General features: G+C 38.3%; 1 protein-coding gene across 4 annotated transcripts in view; it reads left to right on the plus strand.

Annotated features, from left to right (window-relative positions):
• Positions 1-19,625, plus strand: part of CCDC192 (coiled-coil domain containing 192) — a 211,715-nt gene that overhangs the window by 19,512 nt on the left and 172,578 nt on the right. For all 4 annotated transcript variants that reach the window (XM_019831645.3, XM_045058581.1, XM_045058565.1 and 1 more), the window contains exon 3: positions 15,096-15,203. In XM_019831645.3, coding sequence (XP_019687204.2) covers positions 15,096-15,203 — 108 coding nt within the window. The remainder of the gene's footprint in view (positions 1-15,095; positions 15,204-19,625) is intronic.

A 19,625-nucleotide genomic window follows, 5' to 3' on the forward strand; every position in this document is an offset into this window, starting at 1 on the left:
GTAATCAAAACAGTATGGTAATGGCATAAAAACAGACACAGAGATGAATGGAGCAGAATAGCAAGCCCTGAAATAATCCATATAAATATGGTCAGTTTATTTATAACAAAGAAGCAAGAATATAAAATGGGGGAAAGACAGTCTCTTCAATATATGGTATTGGGAAAAGTGGACAGCTATATGCAAAAGAATGAAACTGGGCTCTTATCTTACACAAAATACAAAAATCAACTCAAGGTAGATTAAAGATTTAAATCTAAGACCTAAAACCTTAGCACTTCTAGGAGAAATAAAGCGGGTAAGCTCCTTGCTATCATTCTTAGTGATTTTTTGGGGATCTGACTCCAAAGGCAAAGGAAATAAAAGCAAAAAATAAATAAATGGGATTACATCAAACTAGAAATCTTCTGCACAAGAAGACAAAATAAAAAGACAACCTACTGAGGAGGAAAAGATATTTGTGAAGTGTATATCTGATAAGGTTTTAATATCCAAAATATGTAAAGAACTCATAAGACTCAATTACAAAATAACTGATTAATAAATGGACAGAGAATGTGAATAAATATTTCTCCAAAGAAGAACAGAAACGTCCAATAGGCACATGATGATCATTAATCATCAGGGAAATGCAAATCAAAACCACAATGCAATATCATCTAATACCTGTTAGAATAGTTATTATAAAAAAGATAAAAACATCTGTTGCAAAGGATGTGGAGAAAAGGGAACTCTTGTGCTCTGTGTATGGGAATGTAAATAGGTGCGGCCACTATAGAAAATAGTATGAAGGTCTTCAAAAAATTACAAACAGAGGTGCCATATGATCCCACAATTCCACTACTGGGTATCTATCCACAGAAAATGAAAACACTAAATCAAAAAGATATATACCACCTCCATGTTCAGTGCAGCATTATTTGTAATAGCCAAGATATGGAAACAACCTAAGTGTCTATCAACAGATGAATGGGTAAAGAAAATGTGCTACATATATCCAATGGAATATTACTGAGCCACTAAAAAGAATGAAATCTTGCCATTTGGGCAACGCGGATGGATCTCAAGGCCATTATTCTAAGTGAAGTAAGGCAGAGAAAGACAAGTACCATTTGATTTCACTTATCTATGGGACCTAAAATAAACAATCAAAACAGGACCCAGACTCGTAGATAAAGAGAACAGATTGGTGGTTGCCATAGGGGATGAGGGCTGGGTGGTAGGTAAAATGGATGAAGAAGATTAATAAGTACGAGATTCCAGTTACAAAATAGATAAGTTATGGGGATGTAATGTACAGCATGGCGAATACAGTCAATAACATTGTATTAACTTTGTAAGGTGACAGATGGTGACTAGATTTATTGTGCTGACCAGCTGACAATGTATATAAATGTCAAATCACTTTATTGTACACATGAAACTAATATCATATGTCAATTATACCTCAAAAAAAGTATTGAAGATGTCATTATTGGCAAAGTTGTAAGAAGACTATGATTCTCATATACTCTTGGGGGGAGTGTTAATTTTGGAGATGTAATCAGAAATATGTATCAAGTATACACTCCTTAAAACCCAGTACCATTTCTATCAGTTATATTAAGAAAATAAAAAACAAATCCATAAAGATGTATAAATATGCTTAGTACAGGGTTCTCTAATAGCAGGGAAAACTATATGCACACAGTAAAATTTATTGTGACCTTGAAATATGTGGTCTTTTTAAATATTAGAAATTATGGAATATGGGGGCACCTGGCTGGCTCAGTCGATAGAGCATGTGACTCTTGTTCACAGGGTCGTGAGTTCAAGCCACATGTTGGCTGTAGAGCTTACTTAAAAAATATATGGAATATAACATCTATCATCGTTCAAGTATAGATTATACCTAGGACATAGTGTTAATTGCAAAAGATTCCAAATTAATCATGTCTAACCGTGTATAGCGTGAATCGATATTTTACACATTGTGCATATTACAGGTATACACACACAAGTCCAGAAAGTAATGCACCAAAAAAAAAAAAAAAAAAAGGAAAGGAATGTGCCAAATGTGGTCTTCATCTGCTTGGGCTGTCATAACAAAATACCACAGGCTGGGTGGCTTAAACAACATTCATCTCAGTGTTGTGGAGGCTGAGAAGTCAGAGACAGGTGCCAGCATGGTTAGATCCTGGCTTTGAAGATCACGGCCTCGTGGCTGTATTCTCCTACTGTTGGGGTGGGGAGAGGGAAGACGGCAGGGGGAGAGAAAGGAAGGAAGGAGAGGAGAGGGAGAGAGAAAAGGTACAAGAGGGACAGAGTATTCTGCTTTCTTCTTTTAAGGAGACTAATCCCATCATGAGGACTTCACCCTGATGACTATGTCTAAATCTTTTGACTTCCCAGAGGCCCCACCTATTAACACTATCACACTGGAAGTGAGTACTTCCACTTATGAATTTGACTGGGCAGGGGACACTTTCAATCCACAACATGCAGCAATCTCTGGGTTGTAAGAATCTGGATAATTTTCACTTTATTTTTATACCTTTTCTAATGTCTGAAGTTTTAGGACATAATATATAAAAAATCCATGGCAGAGATGATCTCAATACATGTCTTTTCTCCTTTCTCCTTTCTTATTCCATAAAATTGAACTCCACCTTCTCTCTCCTCCTTTTCTCACCCTCTATCACATGATGAGATCCTGCAGGGTAGGGAATTTGATTAACTCATCTTTATCCCCTGGGGTTGAGCTCTGGGTTCTACATAAAAGGAGCTCAATAAATATGTGAATGATTCTCATGTGTTTGTTATTGAAAAACTGGACATATAGTTTCTTTTTCACTTAGGGAAGAAAATGTTCCTGAATCATACACTCAATGCAAAGGAAAATTAAATTGTAAGATATTTTTAAACTAAATGTGGTTCAGAAACATTCTTTGGAAAGGAGTAAGCTCTGTTTTGCTTCCCTCAAATGCCTAAGGAAAATGCTATAAATTCTAGAACAGCCCGCTTTCCCTAGGGGCTATTTCTACTTGGAATCTTCCTTAAAATAGAAATATCTAGGTCCATGGTGACTATATTCTGAATCCTATTAATTTTTCTCCTTCTGAATAAAACAGCATTTGGGATTTTTGCTTTCAGATGTGTTCTGACATTCTTTTCTGATGATCATGTCTCTGAAAATCCAGAAAAAAAGCCTCCCATAATAACTTTCTTTGTGACTGCTTAACATGTAATGCTGAGACTCAAATGGTCCAATCTCAAAACTAATTTGTGGTTTAAAAGAAACAGTCTAGTACCCACAAGGTAACTTTCAAATTATTCAGGTTCCTAACCCTTAGTATACAAGGAAAATAGTCATCATCATTTACCATCTGGATCAAATAAACCCAACTAAATTTTTTTACTTTTAAAGTCATTTTTTAATATTTATTTACTTTTTGAGAGAGAGAGAGACAGAGTACAAGCTAGGGAGGGGCAGAAAGAGAGGGAGACACAGAATCTGAAGCAGGCTCCAGGCTTTGAACTGTCAGCACAGAACCTGAGTTCAAACTCACCAACTGAGAGATCGTGACCTGAACCAAAATCTGAGGCCCAGCTGACTGAGCCACCCAGGTGCCCCTAAAGTCATTTTTTGAAGAATTTACTGAAGAATAAAGAAATACTTAAAAAACTCATTAAAATTTTTGATAAAAATTTGAACATAGTCAATGCCTTTGTTATCCAGAAAAAATTTTGGCATGTAAAAATCATAAAAGAAAAATATGGTTGCACATATTTCTTAACAAAAAAGGAAAGTCCAAGTTGTCACAAGACATTGTGTGATATTACTCTGTCTTTTATGAGAATACTCTATTTCCTATTTTGTCCTCAGAAATGTGGTTTATCGTTCACTGATTCATGAGTTTGACGATATTCATCTGAGTCTCTAGAAATCACGACCAGACAACGTACAGTCTATTTCACTTACATGATTAATTCCATTGTCAACATTAGTGTCCAGAGCTACATTGTCCAATAGAAATATAGTGCAAGTTATCTATGTATTTTACATTTTCTAAGGGCTACATTAAAAACTTAAATTGGTGAAAGTAAATTTTAGTAATATTTCGTTTAACCTAACATATCCAAAATACCGTCATTTTAACACGTACTCAATTAAAAACTTCATTACGAGGGGCACCTGGGTGGCTCAGTCAGTGAAGCGTCCAACTTCGACTCGGGTCATGATCTCACTGTTTGTGAGTTCAAGCCCCGCGTCTGGTTCAGGGCTGACGGCTTGAAGCCTGCTTGGGATTCTGTGTCTCCCTCTCTCCATGCCGCTACCCTGCTCTCTTTCTGTCCTTCAAAAATAAATGAACATTAAAAAATTATTTTAAAAATGTATTGAGATATCTTACATTCTCATATATTGGGCTGGGTCTTCCAAGTCTTAGGTATATTTCACACTTACATCTCATTTCAAACTAACCGCATTTCAAGTACTCAAAAACCACGTAGTGTTAGTAGCTAGCGCAACGGACAGCGCTGATCAAGAGTGCCGCTCTTTATTTCATCTTCTAACTTGTCTCAGAACTAGGAAATGCACTCCTCTGTCAAGTTTCTTTTGTTTGGGCATTATGAATGGACAATGCAAAATTCAGCATTCTCAACCATGTTTAGTTGAAAGCCAAAAATAGGGGCGCCTGGGTGGCGCAGTCGGTTAAGCGTCCGACTTCAGCCAGGTCACGATCTCGCGGTCCGTGAGTTCGAGCCCCGCGTGGGGCTCTGGGCTGATGGCTCGGAGCCTGGAGCCTGTTTCCGATTCTGTGTCTCCCTCTCTCTCTGCCCCTCCCCCGTTCATGCTCTGTCTCTCTCTGTCCCAAAAATAAATAAACGTTGAAAAAAAAAATTTGAAAGCCAAAAATATAGAAATAGCATCTCTCCTTTCATGCCTTGAGAGATGATGCAATGATTTTGGCATCACAGTAAGAAATTGAAGGATGATTATTAATTCTACCATTGCATTGTACCTCCAGTTAATTCCACAATTCTTTGGCTTCCTTTTTTAGCCTTTTCTTTTTTTAAATCATAGTTGGAAGTAATTGATAAATGATGATAAAAAATAACTCCCACAATGATTCAGTAGCAATATGTTTAAAATGCAGGAAAAACAAGATCACTAAGATCACACAATATATGTTAGCTTTATAAAAGGCTCCAGTGGATGTGTTGATAATTGCCAGATATAATTTTATTATTTTAAAAATTAATGTACATATTCCCTTTGTTCTTTGTAAAAATCTCTAAAAATAGGATAAAAACCATGAAGTATAGATTTTTTAAGAATAGAAGAGCTCAAAAAAAGAAACTCAAAACTACTATTGGGTCTAATGAACTCTGATGGTATATTGAAAATGAAATTGCATTAATTAGTATATATGGAGAAATTTCACAGATAAATATATTTTTTAAATCTTTCTTTTTCCATAAGTTTCTATCTCACAAGACAGCTTGTCTCAAGTTTTGCCCCCAAAATTCCTTGAGGGGTGCCTGGGCTGGCTCAGTCAAAAGAGCATGTGACTCCTGATCTTGGGTTATGAGTTCAAGACCCACATTGGGTGTAGAAATTACTATAAAAGATAAACTTAAAAATAATCCTTGGAAAACTTTTTTGCATAGTCCTAGTCCATATTCTTGCTCTTCTTCTCTCTGCTTTTCATCTCAAAAGAGAAAAGGCTAGCAAGAAAGTCAAAAAAGAGAAGAAATGGAGACAGCCAAGTAAAAACCTGCTTTAGCAGGTGGAAGAGGGTATAGAGGCTGAGCCTTCTTCTACTACATTTTGAATTTTTGCTCTTACAGTATGCATACTGACTTATTTTTTCTAATGAGGAGTAATCAGGCTAGGTACAGTCATATAATAGGAAGACCAGTCAAGTTTCTAAGACTTTCTGGCCTTCATAATCAAACCTCAGCATCTTACCTAGGCTGCAAGCTCCCAGAAGCTACACAAAAGAAACATAAAAAACAAACAAACAAACAAACAAAACAAAACAAAAAAAACCCCAGAGATTAAAAAGGGGAAGATTTTTGAAAAAACCTTCTTCTATGGCTCAGGGGTTACACTAAGTATTTTTTCTGAATTACCACATTTAATTATCACAGCAGCCTCCACCAAGTTATCATTTTCTCCCCTTTTATGGATGAGGAAATGGAAGCTCAGAATAATTAACTTGCTCACTTAGTCATGCACACAGTAAGTAATAGATCCACATCTCACATCAACAAAGTCCATTCTAGTTAATGTTAAGTGGAAAATGAATTACTGAAGGATATTAGGTATTTCAACAGGTTGTCCATGAGAGTCAGAGAACTAGGTGTGGAAACCACGGTCAGTTAATCACACCAGATTCTGCTGAGGTACCTACTATTGCTGCCACTGGGCACAGGCCCCACCTCACCTGTCATTTCCCCTGAATATGAGATATTACTTCTAAGTCTTCTGTCACCTCAGCCTCTGAAAACAGGATGACCCTGTCTACCTGCCCAGACTCTGTTCTATTTGGCACCTTTTTCATACCACTCTCCTCTACGTTGAAGGCTCAGGCTGGTGCGTCTAATTGGTGGAGCCTAAGTCACACGCCTACATCTTGGATGCAAAGGATGTTTGGGAGGGCGTTCCTGGCTTTTACACTTTGGAGAGATGGGATTCGTGAGATGGGAAATTTTCCAAAAACAGAAGGACACTAGGCCATCGAGACAGCATGATAAATGGCTACCTCAGGGTGCAAGATGAATTAGCTATAATGGTCTTCTCATTTCATAGATGAGGAAGCTGGAGCCTACTGGGTAGCTAATGTTGGCCATGCTGTGCCCTCTTCTTAGATATTCTGGCCATGCTCCTTAGTCATATTTTGACTGAGAGGCCTTAAAAGAAGTGGAAATTCACAGCAAAAGAGAGCTCTCCCATCTGTCCTCTGCTTACCTTATCATGTTGGAATGTACTATGGAAACTGTTACTGAACTTTTATCTGATCTAAAAGGATCTGTGAGACATTTCTCCTTTAGATCTTGGTAAAGAGAGGAGTGTGTACAAATGTTGGGGGCAGGGGAAGGCTTCTCATGGAAAAGGTTTCTCATGGAACATCAAGTTCAGCTGAGGATTTTCTAGCTAGGTTCTGGAACAATATCATTAGACTACTGAAGTTCTGATCATTACAGTTACTTTTCTGGAATTTTTTTTAAAGTTTACTTATTTAGAACCTAAAATTCACCGGTGGAAAAAAAACTACCTTCACACCCAACACTTTCAATTGTGAGACAGTTGTTGTTTGTTTTACATGGTATGGCAATAATTTATTCACCAAACAGTGTGAAAAGCCACAATTAACTTGGGCAGTAAAAGGCTATCACCTCCCCTATAAGCTAACCCAAAAATCCTAACCAGAAGATGCAAGTGCATTTCCTAAAACACTGGGATAGAGTGGGGACATGAAAACGTTGTTGGTTAATATTTCAAAGTACTCAAAGTCTAAACCTACATCTGATGTGCGAAAAAATTAAATAATCCTGTTACAGAAAGACTCAATGATTCAAAACACTATCTTTACTGTTGGGAAAGGTATTTGTTTCATGTCCCACTTAACAAAAATTTTATTTAGAAACAAACAGTATCCCCTGAGCACTTTTTCTTAAAGAAATAAACATCCAAATTTTGTCATTTTGTTCTCCCAACAATCCTGTGAAGTAGGTAAACAACACTTGAGCCACTTTTAACATCAACTAATTTCTTTACTCCATTATTTATCTGTTTATACATTTGTTTTATACTATTTTTAACTGTGGTAAAATATGTATGACATAAAACGGACCATTTTAATGATGTGTAAAGTGTGCAGGGCGGTAGGGCAAAGCATGTTGAGATTTTTGTGCAACCAATCTCCAGAACGTTTTCATTTTGCAAAGCTGAAACTCTATATCCATTAAATAAGTCTCTATTTTTTCTCTCACTCATTTTTTTTAAGAAATCAAAATCCGTTTTTAATAGCAAATTACCTATGTTCTTTAAAATTTTTTATTGTGAGTGAAATACGATGTCATTATTAAACTTAAAATGTTCGGTAGGATAGGTGAACACTGGCTGCTGTGAGTCAGCAGTTGCCAGAACCAGGCCTCCGGGGAAGGTGTGCTTCCTGCTCTACCTTCCAGAAAGACAAACTAGGTTTTGAGTTTGGGGCATTTCCCTAGCCCTAGGAAAAAAAGATTATTATTTTTTTTTAATTTTTTTTAACGTTTATTTTTGAGACAGGGAGAGACAGAGCATGAACGGGGGAGGGTCAGAGAGAGAGAGGGAGACACAGAATCTGAAGCAGGCTCCAGGCTCTGAGCTGTCAGCACAGAACCGTGAGATCATGACCTGAGCCGAAGTCGGCTGCTTAACCGACTGAGCCACCCAGGCCCCCCATTAAAAAAAAAGATTATTTTTTTATTCACCTGTGTGATGTACAGTAGAGGCAGCAAGAACATAGTGATATTCTCATTCATTAAAATTTGGTATTTTATTTTAGAATAAAAATTAAAGGTAGCTAGAATATAAATCAATTCCTAAACAAGGAATCCCTAATTTGGGCTATAGGGATGGCATTGAGAATGTGGCTTCAACAGTCTACAATTACATGCAAAATGGTGGTCATGTGTGCTGTGTGTGTGTGTGTGTGTGTGTATGTGTGTGTGTGTGTGTGTGTGTTTGCGTGCACATGCATGCAAAACATGCATGTACACTTTTCTTTCTAATAAGAGAATTCATAGATATTATTAGGTTCTAAAAGAGGTTTGTGATGCTCTCATATCTAAGAAATTGTCCCATAAAATCAAAATGGTGGAGGTCACAGAACAAATTCTGTAACATAATATGAACTCAAATTTAGGTATCCTCATACCCAGTCCCTGCTTTCCGGCTAATTTTCCCTTAAACAATGGTAGATACACTGTTTACTAGGGACCTTTTCTCCTCTGATGGTAAGAAGCTATAAAGCAATGTGATTTCTGATGGATCTAGAATCTTTGAAAAAGGTTAGGACTGCCACTCACCTCCTTCTAACATCTATCAGAGTCCTCATCAAAGAGAAAAGAGCAAGTCCCCAAGGCAAAGAACTGTATATTATGAGTGAGCATAAAAATATTGAACTAACTACCAAACTTTTGACATTCTTTGATTTTTACATTAAAACTAAAATCCTTCAATTTTTGTATTGGAGAGAAATTCTAAGCCTAAGAAATCTGGTGAGGGTATTAATCCTGTCGGTCTTGTTACTACCAGTTTCTCCATTGCTTAGCATAGTATCCAGCAAATAGTGAGTCTTTAATAAATATTTTTTGAATTTAATGAATTGAAATGCTTTGAACTGAACTAAAATGACACTTTAGCTTGTTAAGAGTTTCAGGTAAGCCATTATTTAGTTATTTATGAAGCTATCAAATGTCACATGGTCATTTCTCTTTAACTTTCAGGGCAACAGTCTTTTTATAAGTTAATATCTGAGTCAACAATTCCTTTTGAATCCCTCTTCTTTTATTCTTTTTTCTATCAGTGATGCTATAGAAATGAAAAAATAGTGAAACCTTACACAGGAAGAAAGGTTGACCTTTAGAAATGTGTTTTTTTTTCTAGAAAAGTAGTATCCTGGAACTTTGCGATGGCAACTTGATCGACTGTACAGGTCCATGTTGGACTTAGACCTGGGGAATTCAGAGACCAAAGTTCAGGAAAGGCTGCCTTATAAAACATTCAATTCATAATTTAACAAAGATGACTTAGACAGAGGGTCTCTATACTTTTAGATTTCCTAAACCCACACAAATTTCCACCTCCAACATAATTGGGATTAGTTCTCATAGCACTGCCAACTTTTCAATTTTTCTGAAGAAAAAAACACTAAAAGAATAATTTCCATATATTATCACCATCATTTGTTAAAGAAACATGCTCTTAACACCAAAATATATAGAATGATCAAAATCTCAGAATAAAGGACAGTTCTTTAAATGGAATACATTTGGCTTCATGAAAAATTCATATTTTTTTAAAGAATTTTACTTCCGTCTTTTGCTTGCTCCTGGTGGAAATGTTATCACAAACCAATACTGATCAATGGGCTAGCATTTGGGAAGCGCTAATACAATTAAACTCATGTGGTCTGAGGTTTCTTCGTTTCCACTTCCAGATCTACTCTCCACCCTCCCCCCACTCTGCTCTTTTCTGGGGAAGCTGGTCTCTTTGAACTTGTCATTCAGGAGCTCTTGCCCTCTGGTTTTATGGTAGACTCAGCCCAACGGAGACAGAGAAGAGCACAGGGTGAGAGAAGGGGAGGTCAGGCTATTTATTCCACTGGTCCATCTACTATTATGACTAAGCACAGGTTGGCTGTGGTTCTATTTCTCTACCCAGGCTGTCAGCTCATAGACATGGCCCCCTGCTCAAGCTCTCTTTCTAGCTTCTCTAATAATATGCTGCCATTATCTCTTCAGGCTCTTGACTCCCTTCAGGTCAAGATGAGGCAAAGGTAATCTTTGGCACTTCTTGGGAGTGTCTCACCATCCTTTCTTCATGCCCTTAACTGTGCCCACATGTTTGTAAATAGTCCCTTCATTAAACTCCCCTTAATCGCTCCTTTGGAATGACTTTCTGTTTCCTGCTGAGATGTGCCCAACACATTTTTCATTTAAAAATGAAAAACTGAGGCCCCAAGAAGTAAAGCCCAGATGTCACACAGCTCAGGTCACGTGGTCAGGTCCAGAATATGGCCTTCCAGATTACAAACAGTGTTGTCCTTAGTCAGTGCTCATCTGTCATCCTCCCGATGGCTATTTTCTTCCCAGTCATACTGATAGGCACTTTCTGGAACCATCTTTTCACTGGACTTTGGCAATAACTGTAGTTTGTCCAAGTTTTAAATAAAAAAACCTCGTATTAGACTATTTCAGCAACTCGAAAACAGAGGAATACTGTTTCCATTAGAATGGATTGGAATCAGGAAAAACTGAGTTTTTTAAATTGCTGCTTAAGTAGAAATTGGCAAATGAGACTAAGAAACTATTGCAAAAGCTAAGCACAAAAGGACACAAGGATGATGAAATTTCCACTGTAAAATGAATGCTGATCACCGAAGATGGGGTTGGGATGACATAAACTGTCCAGAGTAAGGGGCTGAGGTGGGAGCCTACGGAAAAAGTTTCATCAGCATGAGAGATACGAGCAGGTTGTAGAAGGGTAAAGAAGTTTAGAGCCTCCAGTGCCTGTTAAGCAGGGGGGAAAGCAGTAGTAAATAGAAGAGACGTTGAGCGGAAGCTTGACCACTGAGAAATGTGTTGAAAGCATGTTTTATCGGGCATGAAGTTACTGCGTCACTGAGGAGAGGCCGCTGTTGGAACCCTGGACATTACAACTTTTAGACTGCTGGAAATATTTAATCGTCTTAACTGGACCCATGTCAAAAAGCTCTTCTGAGAAAGTGCTATTTGCTATAATCACACCTTTAATCAGCCATGTTACTTTTAAATAAACACACATGCACATATTTAACCTATTAACTTTGTTCTCGCCGCATACTTGAATTTCCCACTGTTATCATTCCATCATTTACTCTTACTTAAGTGTCTCTCTGAGGACATTCTCTTTATTAGGGTTTAAAAATAAGCTAGAAAGTTTTAATAGCACATGATTCTCTTTAAAGGAGTTGGGGCAGTGGAATGACCAATAATCACTTTAAGTGAGCGTTTCATCTGTCTAAGCTACCTGCTTTACCATATTTAGTCTGCACAAAAACCATCACCCAATTCCATGGCCATCTCCTTGCATTCTGCTACCCTAGCTTGTACCTGGCCTTTGGCAAACAGAATTTCCCCAGTGCTCTGATCCCTGTCAGCGTCCCAGACCAGATACATGGAGAATATTCCCCAAAGAAGCCACTGTTAGCAGAGAGGGCTGCCCCTCTGGTGTAACCACCAACTTTGCCTGCTGCGGCTTCATCAATGACTACTTACTGGGCTCCTACTAAATGCTCCGTGCTGTTTAGTCTGGTTTCTGCAGGCATGGGCCTTTCTACATATTGCACATGGATTCAGAGGCCGGGGAAGGATTTGGGTCAGAGACCTTGAACCAGTCCTGAGGAGGGGAAGGAGTGTGTATGGCTGAGGAAGAAGAGGGAGGTCATCCGAAGATAAAGAAATACTGACGTACTTAAAAGTAAGGAAGGGGATGATGAAAAGATACTGAGATGGCTTAGTGACATCGAGAAGTTTTAAAGTAGAAAAAAAAGAATAGATTTTCCTCTAGATCCTCAAGTGAGGAAACTCTACAACTAAACAAGAATTGACTGTTATAATTTTGTATAAGATTTGTCAATTAGAAGACTGTTAACTTGAACACACATGCATAATGCTCTAGTGTCTTTACTGTAATCACAGTTTAGTGGATTTTTAAATTTATGTTTTATTTAAAAATTTTTTTAAAGTTTACTCATTTTTCAGAGACAGAGAGACAGAGCATGGGCAGGGGAGGGGCCAAGAGAGAGGGAGACACAGAATCTGAAGCAGGCTCCAGGCTCAGGGCTGTCAGCACAGAGCCTGACGTGGGGCTCAAACTCAGGGACCGTGAGATCATGACCTGAGCTGAAGTCAGACGCTTAACCGACTGAGCCACCCAGGTGCCCCCAAAGTTTACTGGATTTTTAATCTGTCCCATTCTTTTAGTTTAATCATCTTGGTTATCTTAGTTCCATGTACTGAAATGACTGGTTTGATATTTAGGTAGACATTCTTAAGGCAAAAAGCTGAAGTTAAAAACTGGAACTCCCATTGAATTGCTGGAATTCACCACTTGAAAATCCACAGACAGGTTCAAAACCCAAACACCTGTATAAATCATACATGTGACAGCATTTAACAGACTTTTGACTTGTATAATTCACTCATCAATTACTTTAACCACCAAGACAGATTGCGTTCATAATAAACACAAATGGCTTTAGATGGGGTGTGCCCAGAAGTGCCTGAAGAATAAACTTAATGGTAGAAATCTCATCTGCTGGTCTTCTGCCCTTGTATCCTGCAAAACTAGGATAAGGACTAATGACACCTAACTTCTTTAGGGTCCTTGAAATGACACACACACCTCTAAAACATCTAACCCTACGTATGTGCTTATTCCTGAAATTATTCTTGATTGAATTTGTATTCCTTTGTTTAGTAAGTGGGGGTTGCCTTCCATTAAAGACTGCTTACCTTTATATAAACCATTTTTACCTCTGTGTAGAAACACTTATGGCTCTTTCCCTTAAGGGGGAAGTAGAATAGGAACGCAGGAGAGTGACAGCTTATACTGGAGTACGGATGCAGACGATAGACTGCCTTCTTCACAGTTTGCTCAGGACTGTCCCTACTTCACAACACATGGCAATTTCTTAAATCTATCTGCATAAAAAGTCCTATGATACTTAATAACAGTCTTCAATCAATTCTGTTTCATTTGGCCTTGACTTACAATGCTTTTATCTTACTGGAAATGATTGTCCTTTTTGGCTGGGGAAATTTGGGATGTTTGGAGAGAAAGACCCAGAGAAACAGATTAGTTTGATCTCACTTGATCTACTCACAAAAAATTTAAGAAACTACCTTTTGAGATCAAACGTTAGACAGGAAGAGTTTCCCTGGAAATGGCAACTAGATCTGGAAACCCCAATCTTTTTGGAATATTTGGGCCTCTTGAAATTTCCCCTTTCTGCATAAAATGTTTCACAGCATGAATTATCTACAGCTGTAGATATATAAGAATATTGTTTTGAGGCTAATTTTTCAAGATTTTTTTTCTGGACTGACTTTTGAAATGTATTGGAATCATTATGGGATGCTGAGGATCAATGATTCATTCCAAATATCATTGTTCTAGCCAAAGATGTTCATCCCCCAAAGTCTGATTGGTGCAGGGGGTGTGTGAGAGGGGGATTACGCAGCCGTGTGTGATCTAGGAACCAGGCTGTTTTGGAACATAGCACCATTTCTTTGCCCTGCATCCTATGGAGTTTCATTTTATCAAAGGCCCATGGCAGGGTCCTAGGGTTGAAAGTACTGTATGAACAATTGTACGATCTTTATGGCTGGTTCCATTTACCACCAGATGGCTCTATTGTATCATTAGGAAATGCACACACATATAAAAATGGTGGGATCCTAGACCAAAGGAAAAATACAAAGCACCAGTCCAAAAAAAAAAAAAAAAAAGAAAGAAAGAACACAGTTCTTTCTTTTTATAGGGTTAATTGGAGGCAGTTAGAGGAGCCTGCGCATTCATAAGGAATTCACAAGGAAGGTCACAATCCTAGCACATATGAGGCCTCCCCTTTCAAGTTTTCATATTGCTGTGTAATTATTAATTGTTGGGATAGCCAGAGTAGTTAGGAAGTGCTCTTGTCTGGGAAGGGCCTGTGACTGATACTTCCTTACCAATTGTGTATACTCTCCTGCTTGTGGATGAGAAAGGGCAACTTCAGAACAACTTGGAGAGGCAAAGTCTACATATACCTCTGCTGACTTGAATCCTATTAGCCATATTCTGGGCAAGAATGAGCCGATTCCAAACCCTGTGGTATCTTTGCTTGAATGAACCTTGGGATGGGAAGGTGGCAATCAGAGGAAGCAGGTTTCTCTGAGTTTACATGGTTCTATTCCTCAGGAGAGGTGAATGCTAAAAATAGAGGCACTCTAGGTGACATCTCTCACTAGGAATGTGAAATTTTGGTCTTAGCCTCTTGAAGAAAAGTTCTGTTTGTATCAAGAAAAAAAAAAAGCTGCAAACTAACCAAACTCCAGTGTGGATAATTTTAGTCTAACTTTCTAAAGCTGTTCATTGTCACAATTTAATAAGCATTTTTTTTACCCTCCTTTTAGACACTAAACTCTTGAGTAAGACCATTGTTTTTATAACATTTCACTCTTTTAAATTACTGTGTTGAAGAAAAAGAGATGATTTGTGTGAGTTTATTAACTCTATCCTTAGCCCATAAAGTTGTTTGAGATGCACTCAGGAAGCTATCCGTATCACAAAATAATATTTGATTATTGTTTTAAAGAAAGAGTCCCTGGAAACTGGACAGATGGCGTTTACTTTGGCGCAACTTGAGGCCTTGGAGATTTGCCTGAAGGAAGCAGAAGAAAAGGCTAAAACCTTATCTGAACAGGTAATACCTGTCGTTCACACTAGAAATATATGTTCCTTAAGGGTGCAGGAGAACAAATGTAAATCTAAATACTTGTTTAAAAAAAAAAACAGGAGAACAAACTGTTAATTCCCAAAATAAAGTTGGGGGGGGGGTGTTGCAAAATGGTACAAGCTTCCAGTTATAGAACAAATATGTCATGGAAAGAAAAGGCACAGCATAGGAAATAAAGTCAGTGATATGGTAATAGTGTGGTATGGTGACAGAAGCTAGCCATACTTATAGTGAGCACAGCATAATGTATAGAGATGGTGAATCACTATGTTGTACACCTGAAACTAATGGAACATTGTGTGTCAACTATACTCAAAGTAAATAAACAAATAAATAAATCTGTTAAAAAAAATTTTTTTATGTTTTATTTTGTATCTGAGAGAGAAAGAGAAAGAGCGTGAGCAGGGGAGGGGTAGAGAGAGAGGGAGACACCGAATCTGAAGCAGGCTCCAGGCTCCGAGCTGTCAGCACAGAGCCCGACGCGGGGCTCGAACTCAACGAATTGGCAGATCATGACCTGAGCTGAAGTCGGATGCTTAACCGACAGAGCCACCCAGGCGCCCCTAAATCAGTCTGTGTTTTGACCTCTGCCCCTATTGATGCACATACATGCATGCATACACACACCAACACACACACACAGAGGGCTTCATTCATTTTAGGTATAACAATAATTACTTCAGTCTTCATGGATTTTTCCGGCCTTTAAAACTCCTTTTACGTTTGTATTTTGATTTCCATTCACCCTAGCCCATGAGTTAGGCAAGCCATCTTTAAGCAAGTAGTTCTCCTGAATCAGTGAAGCGTATTTGCATTGCAAACATCAGATAAGTCCAGAGGTCAGATAAAACCTCCAGGGAGCACAGAGGAGCAATTTTCTCAAATTGTTGGAGGAAACAGAGATTTGGCTTCCCTCTTGGGTCTTTAAAACTCACAGGAGCGGTGGAGCCCAACCAGTAGTGGGCTGTACTCGACGCTCTAGAGATGACCTAGCAGGGCTTTCATGTCAGACACGGTGACTGTGGGAATCAGCAAAGCTCAGATCAGGGACTGGCCCATTTCCCAATATTATACTTTGTAAACAGTGTAGTGCACAGCACAAACTCCAATGTTAATTGTTGCCTCTCCTCCTGGGCAGTGGGGTTTGGCCCCTGAGAGCAAAGTCACTCCCGGAGATAGTGAGTAGAGGAAAAAGGACAGAAATGTTATCAACATTTATTGATTTATTGTGAATTGATACATTTTGTTATATAATTTTAGAAACTTTTGAAGAAGTTTTCAGTTTTTTTTGCGTACTAAGGTCTGTCTAGCAAAGTTTGCTTACATCAGAATTTTATAAGAATTTTTGTGGAAGGGCACCTGGGTGGCTCAGTAGGTTAAGCGTCTGACTCCTGGTTTCGGCTCAGGTCATGATCTCACAGTTTGGGAGTTCGAGCCCCACATCAGGCTCCTCGCTGATAGTGCAGAGCCTGCTTGGGATTCTTTCTCTCCCTCTCTCTCTGCCCCTCCCCTGCTCATGCGCCCACATGCGCACATTCTCTCTTTCTCTCATTCTTTCTTTGTTCTCTCTCAAAATAAATAAATAAATAAATAAATAAATAAATAAATAAATAAATAAGATTTTTTTGGAGAGACTAGGGTAGATGGTGCTTGTGTTATATATTACAAAAAGTATAATTAACATGTAATGTAATGACACACACAAATGGCCTCCATTTCTTTTTCCAATTTATCGAAAAAGTGCATCTCTTCCTTAGGGATGTGTTTATTATTTACTAAGTGTGGTTGATGTAAAAACTTGCGTCAGTTAATGAAAGGGTGTTGCCTTAGGCCCAGATCCATTTGGAAAAGTTTCTATGTCAGCCACATGCCATAACCCTGGCTTGCCAATGGGTCTTGCTTCTAAAACAAATAAAAACAAGTCTCAAAGTGTAGCAAAATTCTGAGTTATAAAGAATATAATGATGGACAAGAGCCTCCAAACCTGGAAGAAATTTTGAATGGCTAATGAAAAGAGGGCACCCTGGCCGGTATTAGGTTGCACGGAGAAGATATATATGTTTATTTTGTAACTGAAGGCCTTTTAATGTCTTCACATTTAAACCAATAAAATTTGATTCGCCCATAAAAGTAATCATTCCGTTTGTTCTTTATAAAATATTTTTATTTTACAATAAAAACAACCAGCCCCTAACACTGAAGATTGTTAGCTCCATGATCCTTTCTGTAATATCAAACAATTAGTTTCATTTTTTAAAGTATTTGCAGATTAAGTATATAAAATGCTAACTGGATTTTACTCAACTTCTCTGTACCTACAGTAAGTAAGATGCTACTTAGATGTTTGGGGAAGAAAGATATATAAACAGGGCTTCTGTACCCAAATAGCTCACAACCAAAAGAATCATTGAAAGAGGAAGTAAGGGGTGCCTGGGTGGCTCAGTTGGTTAAGCGTCAGCCTTTGGCTCAGATCATGATCTCTTGGTTCATGATTTTGAGCCCCGTGTCGGGCTCTGTGCTGACAGCTCAGAGTCTGGAGTCTGCTTCAGATACTGTGTCTCCCTCTCTCTCTGTCCCTCCTCCACTTGCACTGTGTCTCTCAAAAATAAATTTTGTTTTTCCAAAAATGAATAAACATTAAAAAAAAAAAGAAAAAGAAAGAGCAAGTGAGTGAAAATACGTACTTGTATAGCTCCAGATAAACTCTACAATAGCACTAAATTGCAGGGTCTGTGTGTATTCCTTTCCTGAAGTATTGCCTTTGGAGTTGCCAAATTTGTATAACCAAGTGAATTTCATTGAAAAAAAAAATAACCATATTACAGGCATTTTCAACACTACTTTTTTAATTGAGTATTTTATTAGATTTGGCTGTCTCTACTATTAGAGTTGAAGAGTTAATCAAATAGAGACACTGCTGAGAGGATTCAATCCTGAAAATTTTGCTTCTTCCAGTACTTTAGTTTTTAGTCTTATTCTTGAAAACATAAAAAATATGAGAACATTCCCCTCCCCCATATTTAAATTCAGTAGACAGTTTTAAAATGTGATGACAGAAGAATAGGGAAAGACAAGGGAAGTAAAAGACCTTCCGTGAGGCTGAGATAGGAAAATATTTCAGAATCGAACACCTGTGTCAAACAATCAAACATTTGTCCACTGGGTGCCACTGTCTTCCTTACCAGGCTATGCCACTGAGTGATTACAAAAACAGAAGTTGTCATTAGTATTCAAGACAATGATGTGTGTGTGGGGGGGGGGGGGGTGGCTATTTTCTCCTATATCCAAGTATGCCTATTAAAGCTTCTTTTAAATATCATTAATTTAGGACTTGTCATAAGGATAGTGGAAAATACTAGCCGGCTTTCACTGGTAGTCCAAATTATTTTTGTCAGTCCTATGGCTGAATATTGGCCAGACAGGCTGGTCTGGTGGCCCAGAAACAGGTTGAGGAAGCAGAGGTAATGGAGAGGACAAAGATTTGTGCTGGAACCAAGGAGTGGAAGCTCATGGTATTGTCAACTAATAGATCCTGCCTTTGAGAAAAGGGTGAATTTCACCGTTAGCCAAAGTGTTACCTCCTGGCTTTGCCTCTTAGAGAAGAACATAGAATTTGCTGAGAATGGAAAGTATAAATGCCTAGGGCTTCATCTACACGAAAGCATCTTTTGGTCCTGTGCCTCAGTTTACTTATAGTGAAACTTTCTAAGGTCCCTTCCAGCAGAGTTTCTACTGGTTCACTATGAAGAAGAAACCTACAAACAGTGACAAAATGAGAAGATTGTGTCCACTTCCTCTGTGACATCACACAGTAAACAGAATTCCTTGTTGGTTTCCCTCTAGCTAACAAGTTTTCTTTATTTCTCTGCAGTCATGTCTCTGTTATAAAAATAAAAGCAATATGAGATCAGGATAATCGGCGATTGAGATTTATAATCTGAGCTATTTACAGGTGTAAGAAGTTTGCAGCAACTCAGCTGGCCAGAGTGAGAAAGGGGCATGAGAATCAAACTTTTGTCCTAGGTAATACAGTAAATAACTCATCATTACCAAGTTTTGCTGAAGAAAATACTTGATTATATTTCCAGTAGGTTGAGATCAGTGGGAGGAAATGCCTGGAAATTGGGTAGTAGATAAAGGACCAAGAGGACCAAGTAGAAGCAAGGGAAAGTGTTAGGGACTAGAGACAAAGGAGTAAAAACGCTTCTGGAGGACCATAAAAAGCAGTTTTTGCATGTGTGCTGGTTTCTATCAGCAGTGCAGATGGGAGGGATGAAAAAAGGGGCTTGGGTGGGCTGCAATTTGTGACCACACACAAACAAATAGATCCCACAACTTTTGTGCTGAGGTCCAACTGTTTCCTGTGCAAAGGAAATGTCAGGAAAAGCC

Source organism: Felis catus, chromosome A1 (assembly GCF_018350175.1).
Source record: "Felis catus isolate Fca126 chromosome A1, F.catus_Fca126_mat1.0, whole genome shotgun sequence".
Taxonomy (NCBI): Eukaryota; Metazoa; Chordata; class Mammalia; order Carnivora; family Felidae; genus Felis; species Felis catus.